This window comes from Oncorhynchus clarkii, chromosome 17, assembly GCF_045791955.1.
Source record: "Oncorhynchus clarkii lewisi isolate Uvic-CL-2024 chromosome 17, UVic_Ocla_1.0, whole genome shotgun sequence".
Taxonomy (NCBI): Eukaryota; Metazoa; Chordata; class Actinopteri; order Salmoniformes; family Salmonidae; genus Oncorhynchus; species Oncorhynchus clarkii.
This window is the reverse complement of record NC_092163.1, coordinates 4380529-4399811: the sequence shown is the minus strand read 5'-3', so window position 1 is coordinate 4399811 and position 19283 is coordinate 4380529. Positions and strand designations below refer to the sequence as shown.

Genomic DNA, 19283 nt, shown 5'->3' with positions numbered 1-19283 from the left:
GGAGGGTGGGAGAGAGAGAGGGTAGACTAGGGTGGGAGAGAGAGAAGTAGAAAAGACTCTACAGAGAGGAAGGAGTTAAAGTAGAACATTCACATCTGCAACAGAAAGGGAAGGGAGGGTAGACTAGGGAGGGTGGGAGAGAGAGAGGGTAGACTAGGGTGGGTGGGAGAGAGAGAAGCAGAAAAGACTTGGCTTCTACAGAGAGGAAGGAGTTAAAGTAGAACCTTCACATCTGCAACAGAAAGGGAAGGGAGGGTAGACTAGGGAGGGTGGGAGAGAGAGAGGGTAGACTAGGGTGGGAGAGAGAGAAGTAGAAAAGACTTGGCTTCTACAGAGAGGAAGGAGTTAAAGTAGAACATTCACATCTGCAACAGAAAGGGAAGGGAGGGTGGGAGAGAGGGTAGACTAGGGAGGGTGGGAGAGAGAGAGAGGGTAGACTAGGGAGGGAGAGAGAGAGAGGGTAGACTAGGGTGGGGGAGAGAGAGAGAGAGAGAGTAGACTAGGGTGGGAGAGAGAGAGAGTAGACTAGGGTGGGAGAGAGAGAGAGAGTAGACTAGGGTGGGAGAGAGAGAGAGTAGACTAGGGTGGGAGAGAGAGAGAGAGTAGACTAGGGTGGGAGAGAGAGAGAGAGAGAGGGTAGACTAGGGTGGGAGAGAGAGAGAGAGGGTAGACTAGGGTGGGAGAGAGAGAGGGTAGACTAGGGAGGGAGAGAGAGAGGGTAGACTAGGGTGGGAGAGAGAGAGAGAAAGTAGACTAGGGTGGGAGAGAGAGAGAGAGTAGACTAGGGTGGGAGAGAGAGAGAGGGTAGACTAGGGTGGGAGAGAGAGAGAGAAAGTAGACTAGGATGGGAGAGAGAGAGAGAGTAGACTAGGGTGGGAGAGAGCGAGAGAGAGATAGTAGACTAGGGTGGGAGAGAGAGAGAGGGTAGACTAGGGTGGGGGAGAGAGAGAGAGAGAGAGTAGACTAGGGTGGGAGAGAGAGAGAGTAGACTAGGGTGGGAGAGAGAGAGAGAGTAGACTAGGGTGGGAGAGAGAGAGAGTAGACTAGGGTGGGAGAGAGAGAGAGAGTAGACTAGGGTGGGAGAGAGAGAGAGAGAGAGGGTAGACTAGGGTGGGAGAGAGAGAGAGAGGGTAGACTAGGGTGGGAGAGAGAGAGAGTAGACTAGGGTGGGAGAGAGAGAGAGTAGATTAGGGTGGGAGAGAGCGAGAGAGAGATGGTAGACTAGGGTGGGAGAGGGAGAGAGAGGGTAGACTAGGGTGAGAGAGAGAGAGTAGACTAGGGTGGGAAAGAGAGAGAGATAGAGAGTAGACTAGGGTGGGAGAGAGAGAGAGTAGACTAGGGTGGGGGAGAGAGAGAGAGGGTAGACTAGGGTGAGAGAGAGAGTAGACTAGGGTGGGAAAGAGAGAGAGATAGAGAGTAGACTAGGGTGGGAGAGAGAGAGAGTAGACTAGGGTGGGAGAGAGAGAGGGTAGACTAGGGTGAGAGAGAGAGAGAGGGTAGACTAGGGTGAGAGAGAGGGAGGGTAGATGAGACTCCCCTCTTCATTATCCACCTTCCCTGTTTCTTGTTCTGTTCCACCAGATGCATGTGATCATTTCCTTCTGTTGGAAGGGCTTAGTCTGGCTCCTCCACACAAAGTAACAGACAGAAAACAGACTGGTGACTCAGTCATGTAGAGCAGAGTAACAGACAGGCAGGCGACTCGGTAGAGCAGAGCAACACAGGCAGGCGACTCGGTAGAGCAGAGCAACACAGGCAGGCGACTCGGTAGAGCAGAGTAACAGACAGGCAGGCGACTCAGTAGAGCAGAGTAACAGACAGACAGGCGACTCGGTAGAGCAGAGTAACAGACAGGCAGGCGACTCGGTAGAGCAGAGTAACAGACAGACAGGCGACTCGGTAGAGCAGAGTAACAGACAGGCGACTCGGTAGAGCAGAGTAACAGACAGACAGGCGACTCGGTAGAGCAGAGTAACAGACAGGCAGGCGACTCGGTAGAGCAGAGTAACAGACAGGCAGGCGACTCGGTAGAGCAGAGTAACAGACAGACAGGCTACTCGGTAGAGCAACAGACAGGCGACTCGGTAGAGCAGAGTAACAGACAGACAGGCAACTCGGTAGAGCAACAGACAGGCGACTCGGCAGAGTAGAGTAACAGACAGACAGGCTACTCGGTAGAGCAACAGACAGGCGACTCGGTAGAGCAGAGTAACAGACAGACAGGCGACTCGGCAGAGTAGAGTAACAGACAGACAGGCGACTCAGTAGTGTCAATTGATTCTTTATTTCTCCTGCAGCTGAATTAGACACATCATAGATACATCCTCCATCTAATGACATAGGAACCATCCCAAATAGCACCCTAGTTCCTTCACAGTAAACTATTTCTGACCATGGGCCCATAGGGACACATCACAGAGGATAACCGCTATAGGACTCTGGTCTAAAGTAGTGCACTACATAGGGAATAGGGTTCTATAGGACTCTGGTCTAAAGTAGTGCACTATATAGGGAATAGGGTTCTATAGGACTCTGGTCTAAAGTAGTGCACTATATAGGGAATAGGGTTCTATAGGACTCTGGTCTAAAGTAGTGCACTACATAGGGAATAGGGTTCTATAGGACTCTGGTCTAAAGTAGTGCACTATATAGGGAATAGTGTGCCATTTGGTCACATTGGCCACTCAGCACATCCTTCAATGGTAACTTAGTGTTGTAGTGCCGAAGTCGTTTCAGAGACAAAACACCTGTTATTATTATTATTACATTAAAAAAAACACACTGATGTGGAATGTGGTACATCCCGGGGTCGTCAAGTTGACCTATGACCCTTCGTTTACATAAACAAACAATCAGCGGTAATGTCAGCTCAGAGAGGGTGTCGGTGTGTGTGTGTAGTCAGTGCTTTTTTAATCAGATACTTCTTAGCGTGGTCAGACTGTTACTGGCCGCTTGGAGAGGGGGGGGGGGGTGGTTGTCAGGGAAACGGGGGGGGGGGGGTTTAGCTGGTCCTTCACATGATCCTCAGCCCCTGGATGGACGCCTCCAGACTCTGAGGAGACAACAACACATTGGTCAATAACAGTCCCCCAGTCTACTGACTAAGTCTGGTCTTCAGCTGGGGGCCATGTTGTCCTCTGTCAATAACAGTACTGACTAAGTCTGGTCTTCAGCTGGGGGACATGTTGTCCTCAGTCAATAACAGTCCCCCAGTCTACTGACTAAGTCTGGTCTTCAGCTGGGGGCCATGTTGTCCTCTGTCAATAACAGTCTACTGACTAAGTCTGGTCTTCAGCTGGGGGCCATGTTGTCCTCTGTCAATAACAGTCTACTGACTAAGTCTGGTCTTCAGCTGGGGGCCATGTTGTCCTCTGTCAATAACAGTACTGACTAAGTCTGGTCTTCAGCTGGGGGACATGTTGTCCTCAGTCAATAACAGTCCCCCAGTCTACTGACTAAGTCTGGTCTTCAGCTGGGGGCCATGTTGTCCTCTGTCAATAACAGTCTACTGACTAAGTCTGGTCTTCAGCTGGGGGCCATGTTGTCCTCTGTCAATAACAGTCTACTGACTAAGTCTGGTCTTCAGCTGGGGGCCATGTTGTCCTCTGTCAATAACAGTACTGACTAAGTCTGGTCTTCAGCTGGGGGCCATGTTGTCCTCAGTCAATAACAGTCCCCCAGTCTACTGACTAAGTCTGGTCTTCAGCTGGGGGCCATGTTGTCCTCAGTCCATAACAGTCCCCCAGTCTACTGACTAAGTCTGGTCTTCAGCTGGGGGCCATGTTGTCCTCTGTCAATAACAGTCTACTGACTAAGTCTGGTCTTCAGCTGGGGGCCATGTTGTCCTCTGTCAATAACAGCCCCCCAGTCTACTGACTAAGTCTGGTCTTCAGCTGGGGGCCATGTTGTCCTCTGTCAATAACAGTCTACTGACTAAGTCTGGTCTTCAGCTGGGGGCCATGTTGTCCTCAGTCAATAACAGTCCCCCAGTCTACTGACTAAGTCTGGTCTTCAGCTGGGGGCCATGTTGTCCTCTGTCAATAACAGTCTACTGACTAAGTCTGGTCTTCAGCTGGGGGCCATGTTGTCCTCTGTCAATAACAGTCTACTGACTAAGTCTGGTCTTCAGCTGGGTGCCATGTTGTCCTCTGTCAATAACAGTACTGACTAAGTCTGGTCTTCAGCTGGGGGCCATGTTGTCCTCAGTCAATAACAGTCCCCCAGTCAACTGACTAAGTCTGGTCTTCAGCTGGGGGCCATGTTGTCCTCAGTCCATAACAGTCCCCCAGTCTACTGACTAAGTCTGGTCTTCAGCTGGGGGCCATGTTGTCCTCTGTCAATAACAGTCTACTGACTAAGTCTGGTCTTCAGCTGGGGGCCATGTTGTCCTCTGTCAATAACAGCCCCCCAGTCTACTGACTAAGTCTGGTCTTCAGCTGGGGGCCATGTTGTCCTCTGTCAATAACAGTCTACTGACTAAGTCTGGTCTTCAGCTGGGGGCCATGTTGTCCTTTGTCAATAACAGTCTACTGACTAAGTCTGGTCTTCAGCTGGGGGCCATGTTGTCCTCAGTCAATAACAGTCACCCAGTCTACTGACTAAGTCTGGTCTTCAGCCGGGGACCATGTTGTCCTCAGTCCATAACAGTCCCCCAGTCTACTGACTAAGTCTGGTCTTCAGCTGGGGGCCATGTTGTCCTCTGTCAATAACAGTCCCCCAGTCTACTGACTAAGTCTGGTCTTCAGCCGGGGGCCATGTTGTCCTCTGTCAATAACAGTCCCCCAGTCTACTGACTAAGTCTGGTCTTCAGCCGGGGGCCATGTTGTCCTCTGTCAATAACAGTCTACTGACTAAGTCTGGTCTTCAGCTGGGGGCCATGTTGTCCTCTGTCAATAACAGTCTACTGACTAAGTCTGGTCTTCAGCTGGGGGCCATGTTGTCCTCTGTCAATAACAGTACTGACTAAGTCTGGTCTTCAGCTGGGGGACATGTTGTCCTCAGTCAATAACAGTCCCCCAGTCTACTGACTAAGTCTGGTCTTCAGCTGGGGGCCATGTTGTCCTCTGTCAATAACAGTCTACTGACTAAGTCTGGTCTTCAGCTGGGGGCCATGTTGTCCTCTGTCAATAACAGTCTACTGACTAAGTCTGGTCTTCAGCTGGGGGCCATGTTGTCCTCTGTCAATAACAGTACTGACTAAGTCTGGTCTTCAGCTGGGGGACATGTTGTCCTCAGTCAATAACAGTCCCCCAGTCTACTGACTAAGTCTGGTCTTCAGCTGGGGGCCATGTTGTCCTCTGTCAATAACAGTCTACTGACTAAGTCTGGTCTTCAGCTGGGGGCCATGTTGTCCTCTGTCAATAACAGTCTACTGACTAAGTCTGGTCTTCAGCTGGGGGCCATGTTGTCCTCTGTCAATAACAGTACTGACTAAGTCTGGTCTTCAGCTGGGGGCCATGTTGTCCTCAGTCAATAACGGTCCCCCAGTCTACTGACTAAGTCTGGTCTTCAGCTGGGGGCCATGTTGTCCTCAGTCCATAACAGTCCCCCAGTCTACTGACTAAGTCTGGTCTTCAGCTGGGGGCCATGTTGTCCTCTGTCAATAACAGTCTACTGACTAAGTCTGGTCTTCAGCTGGGGGCCATGTTGTCCTCTGTCAATAACAGCCCCCCAGTCTACTGACTAAGTCTGGTCTTCAGCTGGGGGCCATGTTGTCCTCTGTCAATAACAGTCTACTGACTAAGTCTGGTCTTCAGCTGGGGGCCATGTTGTCCTCTGTCAATAACAGTCTACTGACTAAGTCTGGTCTTCAGCTGGGGGCCATGTTGTCCTCTGTCAATAACAGCCCCCCAGTCTACTGACTAAGTCTGGTCTTCAGCTGGGGGCCATGTTGTCCTCTGTCAATAACAGTCTACTGACTAAGTCTGGTCTTCAGCTGGGGGCCATGTTGTCCTTTGTCAATAACAGTCTACTGACTAAGTCTGGTCTTCAGCCGGGGGCCATGTTGTCCTCAGTCCATAACAGTCCCCCAGTCTACTGACTAAGTCTGGTCTTCAGCTGGGGGCCATGTTGTCCTCTGTCAATAACAGTCCCCCAGTCTACTGACTAAGTCTGGTCTTCAGCCGGGGGCCATGTTGTCCTCTGTCAATAACAGTCCCCCAGTCTACTGACTAAGTCTGGTCTTCAGCCGGGGGCCATGTTGTCCTCTGTCAATAACAGTCTACTGACTAAGTCTGGTCTTCAGCTGGGGGCCATGTTGTCCTCTGTCAATAACAGTCTACTGACTAAGTCTGGTCTTCAGCTGGGGGCCATGTTGTCCTCAGTCCATAACAGTCCCCCAGTCTACTGACTAAGTCTGGTCTTCAGCTGGGGGCCATGTTGTCCTCAGTCAATAACAGGCCCCCAGTCTACTGACTAAGTCTGGTCTTCAGCCGGGGGCCATGTTGTCCTCTGTCAATAACAGTCCCCCAGTCTACTGACTAAGTCTGGTCTTCAGCTGGGGGCCATGTTGTCCTCAGTCAATAACAGTCCCCCAGTCTACTGACTAAGTCTGGTCTTCAGCTGGGGGCCATGTTGTCCTCAGTCAATAACAGGCCCCCAGTCTACTGACTAAGTCTGGTCTTCAGCCGGGGGCCATGTTGTCCTCTGTCCATAACAGTCTACTGACTAAGTCTGGTCTTCAGCCGGGGGCCATGTTGTCCTCTGTCCATAACAGTCTACTGACTAAGTCTGGTCTTCAGCTGGGGGCCATGTTGTCCTCTGTCAATAACAGTCTACTGACTAAGTCTGGTCTTCAGCCGGGGGCCATGTTGTCCTCAGTCAATAACAGTCCCCCAGTCTACTGACTAAGTCTGGTCTTCAGCCGGGGGCCATGTTGTCCTCAGTCCATAACAGTCCCCCAGTCTACTGACTAAGTCTGGTCTTCAGCCGGGGGCCATGTTGTCCTCAGTCAATAACAGGCCCCCAGTCTACTGACTAAGTCTGGTCTTCAGCCGGGGGCCATGTTGTCCTCAGTCCATAACAGTCCCCCAGTCTACTGACTAAGTCTGGTCTTCAGCTGGGGGCCATGTTGTCCTCTGTCAATAACAGTCCCCCAGTCTACTGACTAAGTCTGGTCTTCAGCCGGGGGCCATGTTGTCCTCTGTCAATAACAGTCCCCCAGTCTACTGACTAAGTCTGGTCTTCAGCCGGGGGCCATGTTGTCCTCTGTCAATAACAGTCTACTGACTAAGTCTGGTCTTCAGCTGGGGGCCATGTTGTCCTCTGTCAATAACAGTCTACTGACTAAGTCTGGTCTTCAGCTGGGGGCCATGTTGTCCTCAGTCCATAACAGTCCCCCAGTCTACTGACTAAGTCTGGTCTTCAGCTGGGGGCCATGTTGTCCTCTGTCAATAACAGTCCCCCAGTCTACTGACTAAGTCTGGTCTTCAGCCGGGGGCCATGTTGTCCTCTGTCAATAACAGTCCCCCAGTCTACTGACTAAGTCTGGTCTTCAGCTGGGGGCCATGTTGTCCTCAGTCAATAACAGGCCCCCAGTCTACTGACTAAGTCTGGTCTTCAGCTGGGGGCCATGTTGTCCTCAGTCAATAACAGTCCCCCAGTCTACTGACTAAGTCTAGTCTTCAGCTGGGGGCCATGTTGTCCTCAGTCCATAACAGTCCCCCAGTCTACTGACTAAGTCTGGTCTTCAGCTGGGGGCCATGTTGTCCTCTGTCAATAACAGTCCCCCAGTCTACTGACTAAGTCTGGTCTTCAGCCGGGGGCCATGTTGTCCTCTGTCAATAACAGTCCCCCAGTCTACTGACTAAGTCTGGTCTTCAGCTGGGGGCCATGTTGTCCTCAGTCAATAACAGGCCCCCAGTCTACTGACTAAGTCTGGTCTTCAGCCGGGGGCCATGTTGTCCTCTGTCCATAACAGTCTACTGACTAAGTCTGGTCTTCAGCTGGGGGCCATGTTGTCCTCTGTCAATAACAGTCTACTGACTAAGTCTGGTCTTCAGCCGGGGGCCATGTTGTCCTCAGTCAATAACAGTCCCCCAGTCTACTGACTAAGTCTGGTCTTCAGCCGGGGGCCATGTTGTCCTCAGTCCATAACAGTCCCCCAGTCTACTGACTAAGTCTGGTCTTCAGCCGGGGGCCATGTTGTCCTCAGTCAATAACAGGCCCCCAGTCTACTGACTAAGTCTGGTCTTCAGCCGGGGGCCATGTTGTCCTCAGTCAATAACAGGCCCCCAGTCTACTGACTAAGTCTGGTCTTCAGCTGGGGGCCATGTTGTCCTCTGTCAATAACAGTCCCCCAGTCTACTGACTAAGTCTGGTCTTCAGCCGGGGGCCATGTTGTCCTCAGTCCATAACAGTCTACTGACTAAGTCTGGTCTTCAGCCGGGGGCCATGTTGTCCTCAGTCAATAACAGTCTACTGACTAAGTCTGGTCTTCAGCTGGGGGCCATGTTGTCCTCTGTCAATAACAGTCTACTGACTAAGTCTGGTCTTCAGCTGGGGGCCATGTTGTCCTCTGTCAATAACAGTCCCCCAGTCTACTGACTAAGTCTGGTCTTCAGCCGGGGGCCATGTTGTCCTCTGTCAATAACAGTCCCCCAGTCTACTGAGTAAGTCTGGTCTTCAGCTGGGGGCCATGTTGTCCTCAGTCAATAACAGGCCCCCAGTCTACTGACTAAGTCTGGTCTTCAGCCGGGGGCCATGTTGTCCTCTGTCCATAACAGTCTACTGACTAAGTCTGGTCTTCAGCTGGGGGCCATGTTGTCCTCTGTCAATAACAGTCTACTGACTAAGTCTGGTCTTCAGCCGGGGGCCATGTTGTCCTCAGTCAATAACAGTCCCCCAGTCTACTGACTAAGTCTGGTCTTCAGCCGGGGGCCATGTTGTCCTCAGTCCATAACAGTCCCCCAGTCTACTGACTAAGTCTGGTCTTCAGCCGGGGGCCATGTTGTCCTCAGTCAATAACAGGCCCCCAGTCTACTGACTAAGTCTGGTCTTCAGCTGGGGGCCATGTTGTCCTCTGTCAATAACAGTCCCCCAGTCTACTGACTAAGTCTGGTCTTCAGCTGGGGGCCATGTTGTCCTCAGTCAATAACAGTCTACTGACTAAGTCTGGTCTTCAGCCGGGGGCCATGTTGTCCTCTGTCAATAACAGTCTACTGACTAAGTCTGGTCTTCAGCCGGGGGCCATGTTGTCCTCTGTCAATAACAGTCCCCCAGTCTACTGACTAAGTCTGGTCTTCAGCCGGGGGCCATGTTGTCCTCTGTCAATAACAGTCTACTGACTAAGTCTGGTCTTCAGCTGGGGGCCATGTTGTCCTCTGTCAATAACAGTCTACTGACTAAGTCTGGTCTTCAGCTGGGGGCCATGTTGTCCTCAGTCCATAACAGTCCCCCAGTCTACTGACTAAGTCTGGTCTTCAGCTGGGGGCCATGTTGTCCTCAGTCAATAACAGGCCCCCAGTCTACTGACTAAGTCTGGTCTTCAGCCGGGGGCCATGTTGTCCTCTGTCAATAACAGTCCCCCAGTCTACTGACTAAGTCTGGTCTTCAGCTGGGGGCCATGTTGTCCTCAGTCAATAACAGTCCCCCAGTCTACTGACTAAGTCTGGTCTTCAGCTGGGGGCCATGTTGTCCTCAGTCAATAACAGGCCCCCAGTCTACTGACTAAGTCTGGTCTTCAGCCGGGGGCCATGTTGTCCTCTGTCCATAACAGTCTACTGACTAAGTCTGGTCTTCAGCCGGGGGCCATGTTGTCCTCTGTCCATAACAGTCTACTGACTAAGTCTGGTCTTCAGCTGGGGGCCATGTTGTCCTCTGTCAATAACAGTCTACTGACTAAGTCTGGTCTTCAGCCGGGGGCCATGTTGTCCTCAGTCAATAACAGTCCCCCAGTCTACTGACTAAGTCTGGTCTTCAGCCGGGGGCCATGTTGTCCTCAGTCCATAACAGTCCCCCAGTCTACTGACTAAGTCTGGTCTTCAGCCGGGGGCCATGTTGTCCTCAGTCAATAACAGGCCCCCAGTCTACTGACTAAGTCTGGTCTTCAGCCGGGGGCCATGTTGTCCTCAGTCCATAACAGTCCCCCAGTCTACTGACTAAGTCTGGTCTTCAGCTGGGGGCCATGTTGTCCTCTGTCAATAACAGTCCCCCAGTCTACTGACTAAGTCTGGTCTTCAGCCGGGGGCCATGTTGTCCTCTGTCAATAACAGTCCCCCAGTCTACTGACTAAGTCTGGTCTTCAGCCGGGGGCCATGTTGTCCTCTGTCAATAACAGTCTACTGACTAAGTCTGGTCTTCAGCTGGGGGCCATGTTGTCCTCTGTCAATAACAGTCTACTGACTAAGTCTGGTCTTCAGCTGGGGGCCATGTTGTCCTCAGTCCATAACAGTCCCCCAGTCTACTGACTAAGTCTGGTCTTCAGCTGGGGGCCATGTTGTCCTCTGTCAATAACAGTCCCCCAGTCTACTGACTAAGTCTGGTCTTCAGCCGGGGGCCATGTTGTCCTCTGTCAATAACAGTCCCCCAGTCTACTGACTAAGTCTGGTCTTCAGCTGGGGGCCATGTTGTCCTCAGTCAATAACAGGCCCCCAGTCTACTGACTAAGTCTGGTCTTCAGCTGGGGGCCATGTTGTCCTCAGTCAATAACAGTCCCCCAGTCTACTGACTAAGTCTAGTCTTCAGCTGGGGGCCATGTTGTCCTCAGTCCATAACAGTCCCCCAGTCTACTGACTAAGTCTGGTCTTCAGCTGGGGGCCATGTTGTCCTCTGTCAATAACAGTCCCCCAGTCTACTGACTAAGTCTGGTCTTCAGCCGGGGGCCATGTTGTCCTCTGTCAATAACAGTCCCCCAGTCTACTGACTAAGTCTGGTCTTCAGCTGGGGGCCATGTTGTCCTCAGTCAATAACAGGCCCCCAGTCTACTGACTAAGTCTGGTCTTCAGCCGGGGGCCATGTTGTCCTCTGTCCATAACAGTCTACTGACTAAGTCTGGTCTTCAGCTGGGGGCCATGTTGTCCTCTGTCAATAACAGTCTACTGACTAAGTCTGGTCTTCAGCCGGGGGCCATGTTGTCCTCAGTCAATAACAGTCCCCCAGTCTACTGACTAAGTCTGGTCTTCAGCCGGGGGCCATGTTGTCCTCAGTCCATAACAGTCCCCCAGTCTACTGACTAAGTCTGGTCTTCAGCCGGGGGCCATGTTGTCCTCAGTCAATAACAGGCCCCCAGTCTACTGACTAAGTCTGGTCTTCAGCCGGGGGCCATGTTGTCCTCAGTCAATAACAGGCCCCCAGTCTACTGACTAAGTCTGGTCTTCAGCTGGGGGCCATGTTGTCCTCTGTCAATAACAGTCCCCCAGTCTACTGACTAAGTCTGGTCTTCAGCCGGGGGCCATGTTGTCCTCAGTCCATAACAGTCTACTGACTAAGTCTGGTCTTCAGCCGGGGGCCATGTTGTCCTCAGTCAATAACAGTCTACTGACTAAGTCTGGTCTTCAGCTGGGGGCCATGTTGTCCTCTGTCAATAACAGTCTACTGACTAAGTCTGGTCTTCAGCTGGGGGCCATGTTGTCCTCTGTCAATAACAGTCCCCCAGTCTACTGACTAAGTCTGGTCTTCAGCCGGGGGCCATGTTGTCCTCTGTCAATAACAGTCCCCCAGTCTACTGAGTAAGTCTGGTCTTCAGCTGGGGGCCATGTTGTCCTCAGTCAATAACAGGCCCCCAGTCTACTGACTAAGTCTGGTCTTCAGCCGGGGGCCATGTTGTCCTCTGTCCATAACAGTCTACTGACTAAGTCTGGTCTTCAGCTGGGGGCCATGTTGTCCTCTGTCAATAACAGTCTACTGACTAAGTCTGGTCTTCAGCCGGGGGCCATGTTGTCCTCAGTCAATAACAGTCCCCCAGTCTACTGACTAAGTCTGGTCTTCAGCCGGGGGCCATGTTGTCCTCAGTCCATAACAGTCCCCCAGTCTACTGACTAAGTCTGGTCTTCAGCCGGGGGCCATGTTGTCCTCAGTCAATAACAGGCCCCCAGTCTACTGACTAAGTCTGGTCTTCAGCTGGGGGCCATGTTGTCCTCTGTCAATAACAGTCCCCCAGTCTACTGACTAAGTCTGGTCTTCAGCTGGGGGCCATGTTGTCCTCAGTCAATAACAGTCTACTGACTAAGTCTGGTCTTCAGCCGGGGGCCATGTTGTCCTCTGTCAATAACAGTCTACTGACTAAGTCTGGTCTTCAGCCGGGGGCCATGTTGTCCTCTGTCAATAACAGTCCCCCAGTCTACTGACTAAGTCTGGTCTTCAGCTGGGAGCCATGTTGTCCTCTGTCAATAACAGTCTACTGACTAAGTCTGGTCTTCAGCTGGGAGCCATGTTGTCCTCTGTCAACATTTCATTCCAGTGAATATCATTAATTACATTCTACTTTAAGAAAAAAAAGAAAAATCCCAATGTGATGACAACTAATTAATGAACCTGACCAGGAATGTGTCTCTGTCTCTGTGTGTGTGTGTGTCTCTGTGTGTGTGTGTGTCTCTGTGTCTCTGTGTGTGTGTGTGTGTGTGTGTCTCCGTGTGTGTGTGTGTGTCTCCGTGTGTGTCTCCGTGTGTGTGTGTGTGTCTCCGTGTGTGTCTCCGTGTGTGTCTCCGTGTGTGTCTCCGTGTCTCTGTGTGTCTGTGTGTGTCTGTTACCTTGAAGTCCCAGATGGTCATGGCTCCATCGATGCCCGTGGTGCAGAATTTACGACAGTCCCTCTGGTCTCCCTCATAGATAGAGACCTGACTGGAGGAGAGACAATATAACAGGGTCAGACAGTCCCTCTGGTCTCCCTCATAGATAGAGACCTGACTGGAGGAGAGACAATATAACAGGGTCAGACAGTCCCTCTGGTCTCCCTCATAGATAGAGACTTGACTGGAGGAGAGACAATATAACAGGGTCAGACAGTCCCTCTGGTCTCCCTCATAGATAGAGACCTGACTGGAGGAGAGACAATATAACAGGGTCAGACAGTCCCTCAGGTCTCCCTCATAGATAGAGACCTGACTGGAGGAGAGACAATATAACAGGGTCAGACAGTCCCTCTGGTCTCCCTCATAGATAGAGACTTGACTGGAGGAGAGACAATATAACAGGGTCAGACAGTCCCTCTGGTCTCCCTCATAGATAGAGACTTGACTGGAGGAGAGACAATATAACAGGGTCAGACAGTCCCTCTGGTGTCCCTCATAGATAGAGACTTGACTGGAGGAGAGACAATATAACAGGGTCAGACAGTCCCTCTGGTCTCCCTCATAGATAGAGACTTGACTGGAGGAGAGACAATATAACAGGGTCAGACAGTCCCTCTGGTCTCCCTCATAGACAATATAACAGGGTCAGACAGTCCCTCAGGTCTCCCTCAGAGACTAGAGACAATATAACAGGGTCAGACAGTCCCTCTGGTCTCCCTCAGAGATAAACACTACAGTCGTGGCCAAACGTTGAGAATGACACAAATATTAATTTTCACAAAGTCTGCTGCCTCAGTTTGTATGACGGCAATTTGAAGATACTCCAGAATGTTATGAAGAGAGATCAGATGAATTGCAAAGTCCCTCTTTGCCATGCAAATAAACTGAATCCCCCAAAAAACATTAACAGACTGGAAGTTTCAATAGGAGGGTGTTGCTTGGGAATCATTATTCTTCCTCTGTCAACCATGGTTACCTGCAAGGAAACACGTGCCGTCATCGTTTCTTTGCAATAAAAGAGTTTCACAGGCAAGGATATAGCTGCCAGTGAGATTGCACCTAAATCAAATATTAATCGGATCATCAAGAACTTCAAGGAGAGCGGTTCAATTGTTGTGAAGAAGGCTTCCTGAGTACCAACACATCCTCTGAGAGCAACTTCTCCCAACCATCCAGGAACAGTTTGGTGATGAACAATGGCTTTTCCAGCATGATGGAGCACCTTGCCATAAGGCAAAAGGGATAACTAAGTGGCTCGGGGAACAAAACATCGATATTTTGGGTTTTGGGTCCATGGCCAGGAAACTCCCCAGACCTTAATCCCAAAACCCCACAAATTCTGACAAACTCCAAGCATTGATTATGAAAGAATGGCTTCCATCAGTCAGGATGTGGCCCAGAAGTTAATTGACAGCATGCTAGGGCGGATTACAGAGGTCTTGAAAAAGAAGGGTCAACACTGCAAATATTGACTCTGCATCAACTTCATGTAATTGTCAATAAAAGCCTTTGACACTTATGAAATGCTTGTAATTATACTTCAGTATTCCATAGTAACATCTGACAAAAATATCTAAAGACACTGAGGCAGCAAACTTTGTGGAAATTAATATTTGTGTCATTCTCAACTTTTGGTAGATTAGAGACAATATAAGCAGGTGCAGTGTGTGTGTGTGTGTGTGTGTGTGTGTGTGTGTGTGTGTATCCTACGTGATAGAGTTCTGGTGCAGTGTCTCCAGGGCAGTGTGTGTGTGTGTGTATCCTACGTGATAGAGTTCTGGTGCAGTGTCTCCAGGGCAGTGTGTGTGTGTGTGTGTGTGTGTGTGTGTGTGTGTACCCTACGTGATAGAGTTCTGGTGCAGTGTCTCCAGGGCAGTGTGTGTGTGTGTGTGTGTGTGTGTGTGTGTGTGTGTGTGTGTACCCTACGTGATAGAGTTCTGGTGCAGTGTCTCCAGGGCAGTGTGTGTGTATCCTACGTGATAGAGTTCTGGTGCAGTGTCTCCAGGGCAGTGTGTGTGTGTGTGTATCCTACGTGATAGAGTTCTGGTGCAGTGTCTCCAGGGCAGTGTGTGTGTGTGTGTATCCTACGTGATAGAGTTCTGGTGCAGTGTCTCTCTGTGTGTGTGTGTGTGTGTGTATCCTACGTGATAGAGTTCTGGTGCAGTGTCTCCAGGGCAGTGTGTGTGTGTGTGTATCCTACGTGATAGAGTTCTGGTGCAGTGTCTCCAGGGCAGTGTGTGTGTATCCTACGTGATAGAGTTCTGGTGCAGTGTCTCCAGGGCAGTGTGTGTGTATCCTACGTGATAGAGTTCTGGTGCAGTGTCTCCAGGGCAGTGTGTGTGTATCCTACGTGATAGAGTTCTGGTGCAGTGTCTCCAGGGCAGTGTGTGTGTATCCTACGTGATAGAGTTCTGGTGCAGTGTCGCCAGGGCAGTGTGTGTGTATCCTACGTGATAGAGTTCTGGTGCAGTGTCTCCAGGGCAGTGTGTGTGTGTGTGTATCCTACGTGATAGAGTTCTGGTGCAGTGTCTCCAGGGCAGTGTGTGTGTGTATCCTACGTGATAGAGTTCTGGTGCAGTGTCTCCAGGGCAGTGTGTGTGTGTGTGTGTGTGTGTGTGTACCCTACGTGATAGAGTTCTGGTGCAGTGTCTCCAGGGCAGTGTGTGTGTATCCTACGTGATAGAGTTCTGGTGCAGTGTCTCCAGGGCAGTGTGTGTGTATCCTACGTGATAGAGTTCTGGTGCAGTGTCTCCAGGGCAGTGTGTGTGTACCCTACGTGATAGAGTTCTGGTGCAGTGTCTCCAGGGCAGTGTGTGTGTATCCTACGTGATAGAGTTCTGGTGCAGTGTCTCCAGGGCAGTGTGTGTGTATCCTACGTGATAGAGTTCTGGTGCAGTGTCTCCAGGGCAGTGTGTGTGTACCCTACGTGATAGAGTTCTGGTGCAGTGTCTCCAGGGCAGTGTGTGTGTATCCTACGTGATAGAGTTCTGGTGCAGTGTCTCCAGGGCAGTGTGTGTGTGTGTGTATCCTACGTGATAGAGTTCTGGTGCAGTGTCTCCAGGGCAGTGTGTGTGTATCCTACGTGATAGAGTTCTGGTGCAGTGTCTCCAGGGCAGTGTGTGTGTGTGTGTATCCTACGTGATAGAGTTCTGGTGCAGTGTCTCCAGGGCAGTGTGTGTGTATCCTACGTGATAGAGTTCTGGTGCAGTGTCTCCAGGGCAGTGTGTGTGTGTGTGTATCCTACGTGATAGAGTTCTGGTGCAGTGTCTCCAGGGCAGTGTGTGTGTATCCTACGTGATAGAGTTCTGGTGCAGTGTCTCCAGGGCAGTGTGTGTGTGCCCTACGTGATAGAGTTCTGGTGCAGTGTCTCCAGGGCAGTGTGTGTGCCCTACGTGATAGAGTTCTGGTGCAGTGTCTCCAGGGCAGTGTGTGTGTATCCTACGTGATAGAGTTCTGGTGCAGTGTCTCCAGGGCAGTGTGTGTGTATCCTACGTGATAGAGTTCTGGTGCAGTGTCTCCAGGGCAGTGTGTGTGTATCCTACGTGATAGATTTCTGGTGCAGTGTCTCCAGGGCAGTGTGTGTGTATCCTACGTGATAGAGTTCTGGTGCAGTGTCTCCAGGGCAGTGTGTGTGCCCTACGTGATAGAGTTCTGGTGCAGTGTCTCCAGGGCAGTGTGTGTATCCTACGTGATAGAGTTCTGGTGCAGTGTCTCCAGGGCAGTGTGTGTGTATCCTACGTGATAGAGTTCTGGTGCAGTGTCTCCAGGGCTGTGTTACGGTCCTCTGTGGTCGCTCTCTTGTCCATGTTTCTGAAGCGCTCCATAGCGGAGATGTTTCTAGTGATGGAGGCTTTGGGAAGGTCCAGCTTAGAGACAAACGTCAGGGACCCTCCGTCATCACAACGGAACAGCATGGGACAACAGTCATGACCCTGAGGAGAGACAGACGGAGAGAGAGACAGATGTCAGGGACCCTCCGTCATCACAACGGAACAGCATGGGACAACAGTCATGACCCTGAGGAGAGACAGACGGAGAGAGAGACACGGGGAGAGAGAGACAGACGTCAGGGACCATCCGTCATCACAACGGAACAGCATGGGACAACAGTCATGACCCTGAGGAGAGACACACGGAGAGAGAGACAGACGTCAGGGACCCTCCGTCATCACAACGGAACAGCATGGGACAACAGTCATGACCCTGAGGAGAGACAGACGGAGAGAGAGACAGACATCAGGGACCCTCCGTCATCACAACGGAACAGCATGGGACAACAGTCATGACCCTGAGGAGAGACAGACGGAGAGAGAGACAGACGTCAGGGACCCTCCGTCATCACAACGGAACAGCATGGGACAACAGTCATGACCCTGAGGAGAGACAGACGGAGAGAGAGAGACGGAGAGAGAGAGACGGAGAAAGAGACAGACGTCAGGGACCCTCCGTCATCACAACGGAACAGCATGGGACAACAGTCATGACCCTGAGGAGAGACAGACGGAGAGAGAGAGACGGAGAAAGAGACAGACGTCAGGGACCCTCCGTCATCACAACGGAACAGCATGGGACAACAGTCATGACCCTGAGGAGAGACAGACGGAGAGAGAGACAGACGTCAGGGACCCTCCGTCATCACAACGGAACAGCATGGGACAACAGTCATGACCCTGAGGAGAGACACACGGAGAGAGAGACAGACGTCAGGGACCCTCCGTCATCACAACGGAACAGCATGGGACAACAGTCATGACCCTGAGGAGAGACAGACGGAGAGAGAGACAGACGTCAGGGACCATCCGTCAGACACGGGGAGAGAGAGAGAGAGAGAGAGAGAGACACGGGGAGAGAGAGAGAGACGGAGAGACGGAGAGAGAGACTTACCGCTGCCACCACGCTGTTCTCAGAGATGAAGAGAACACTGAGCAGAGGGAGGAACTCAGTCTTCAACTGAGACGGACTGAAACACACACACACACACACACACACACACGGATCATTGAACAGAGCGACCGAGTTCCACCACACTCACACAGGTTGAATACACAGCGCTAGATAAACGCCCCCCTCCCCCCCCAGAGAGACTCACGTGGATCCCTTGGTGCCGTCCACCACAGTAACAGTCTGAATACACAGCGCTAGATAAACCCCCCCCCTCCCCCCCCAGAGAGACTCACGTGGATCCCTTGGTGCCGTCCACCACAGTAACAGTGGAGTCATGTGAGACCCAGGCCAGTCTGTTACCAGAGGAGGAGAAGGACACAGAGTGGACCCATCCTCCTCCCCCGGCACCCCCAAACTCAGCCAGCACCGCCCCAAACGGCATCTTGGACCCCCAGGGGGTGGGGCCGGGCTTCTCCTCCACCTCCTTGATGTAGGCAGAGAACACCCTGGGGGAGATAGAGAGGGAGGGTAATATATTATAACTATTGATCAGGGGGCTGTACATATCAATACCTACTGATCAGGGGGCTGTACGTATCAATACCTATTGATCAGGGGGCTGTACGTATCAATACCTATTGATCAGGGCTGTAAATATCAATACCTACTGATCAGGGGGCTGTACGTATCAATACCTACTGATCTGTACGTATCAATACCTACTGATCAGGGGGCTGTACGTATCAATACCTACTGATCTGTACGTATCAATACCTACTGATCAGGGGGCTGTACGTATCAATACCTATTGATCAGAGGGCTGTACGTATCAATACCTACTGATCAGGGCTGTACGTATCAATACCTACTGATCAGGGGGCTGTACATATCAATACCTACTGATCTGTACGTATCAATACCTACTGATCAGGGGGCTGTACGTATCAATACCTACTGATCAGGGGGCTGTACGTATCAATACCTACTGATCTGTACGTATCAATTCCTACTGATTAGGGGGCTGTACGTATCAATACCTACTGATCTGTACGTATCAATACCTATTGATCAGGGGGCTGTACGTATCAATACCTACTGATCTGTACATATCAATACCTACTGATCAGGGGGCTGTACGTATCAATACCTACTGATCAGGGCTGTACGTATCAATACCTACTGATCTGTACGTATCAATACCTACTGATCAGTGGGCTGTACGTATCAATACCTACTGATCAGGGCTGTACATATCAATACCTACTGATCAGGGGGCTGTACGTATCAATACCTACTGATCTGTACGTATCAATACCTACTGATCAGGGGGCTGTACGTATCAATACCTACTGATCAAGGCTGTACGTTTCAATACCTATTGATCAGGGCTGTACGTTTCAATACCTATTGATCAGGGCTGTACGTATCAATACCTATTGAGAGACCCTGATCCTAGATTCAACACTCCTACTGAGAGACGCTGTGTGAATACAGACCCTGATCCTAGATTCTACACTCCTACTGAGAGACGCTGTGTGAATACAGACCCTGATCCTAGATTCTACACTCCTACTGAGAGACGCTGTGTGAATACAGACCCTGATCCTAGATTCTACACTCCTACTGAGAGACGCTGTGTGAATACAGACCCTGATCCTAGATTCTACACTC

At 51.1% G+C, this 19283-nt stretch overlaps 1 protein-coding gene across 2 annotated transcripts in view; it reads right to left on the bottom strand.

The window, feature by feature from the left end:
• Positions 1-2268: 2268 nt before the first annotated feature.
• LOC139370133 (actin-related protein 2/3 complex subunit 1A) overlaps positions 2269-19283 on the bottom strand; it is a 21595-nt gene continuing 4580 nt past the window's right edge. Inside the window, exons 6-11 of one of the 2 annotated variants that reach the window (XR_011627101.1) lie at positions 17906-18118; positions 17613-17688; positions 16467-16660; positions 12687-12777; positions 2626-3052; positions 2269-2438 (exon numbers count right to left, since the gene is read on the bottom strand). Coding sequence is in view for 1 of the 2 variants with exons in the window: in XM_071109458.1 (XP_070965559.1) it covers positions 3014-3052; positions 12687-12777; positions 16467-16660; positions 17613-17688; positions 17906-18118 (613 nt within the window). In the remaining variant the exon portion in view is untranslated. Of the gene's footprint in view, positions 3053-12686; positions 12778-16466; positions 16661-17612; positions 17689-17905; positions 18119-19283 lie in introns of both variants that reach the window. The other variant, XM_071109458.1, reaches the window with a different exon arrangement.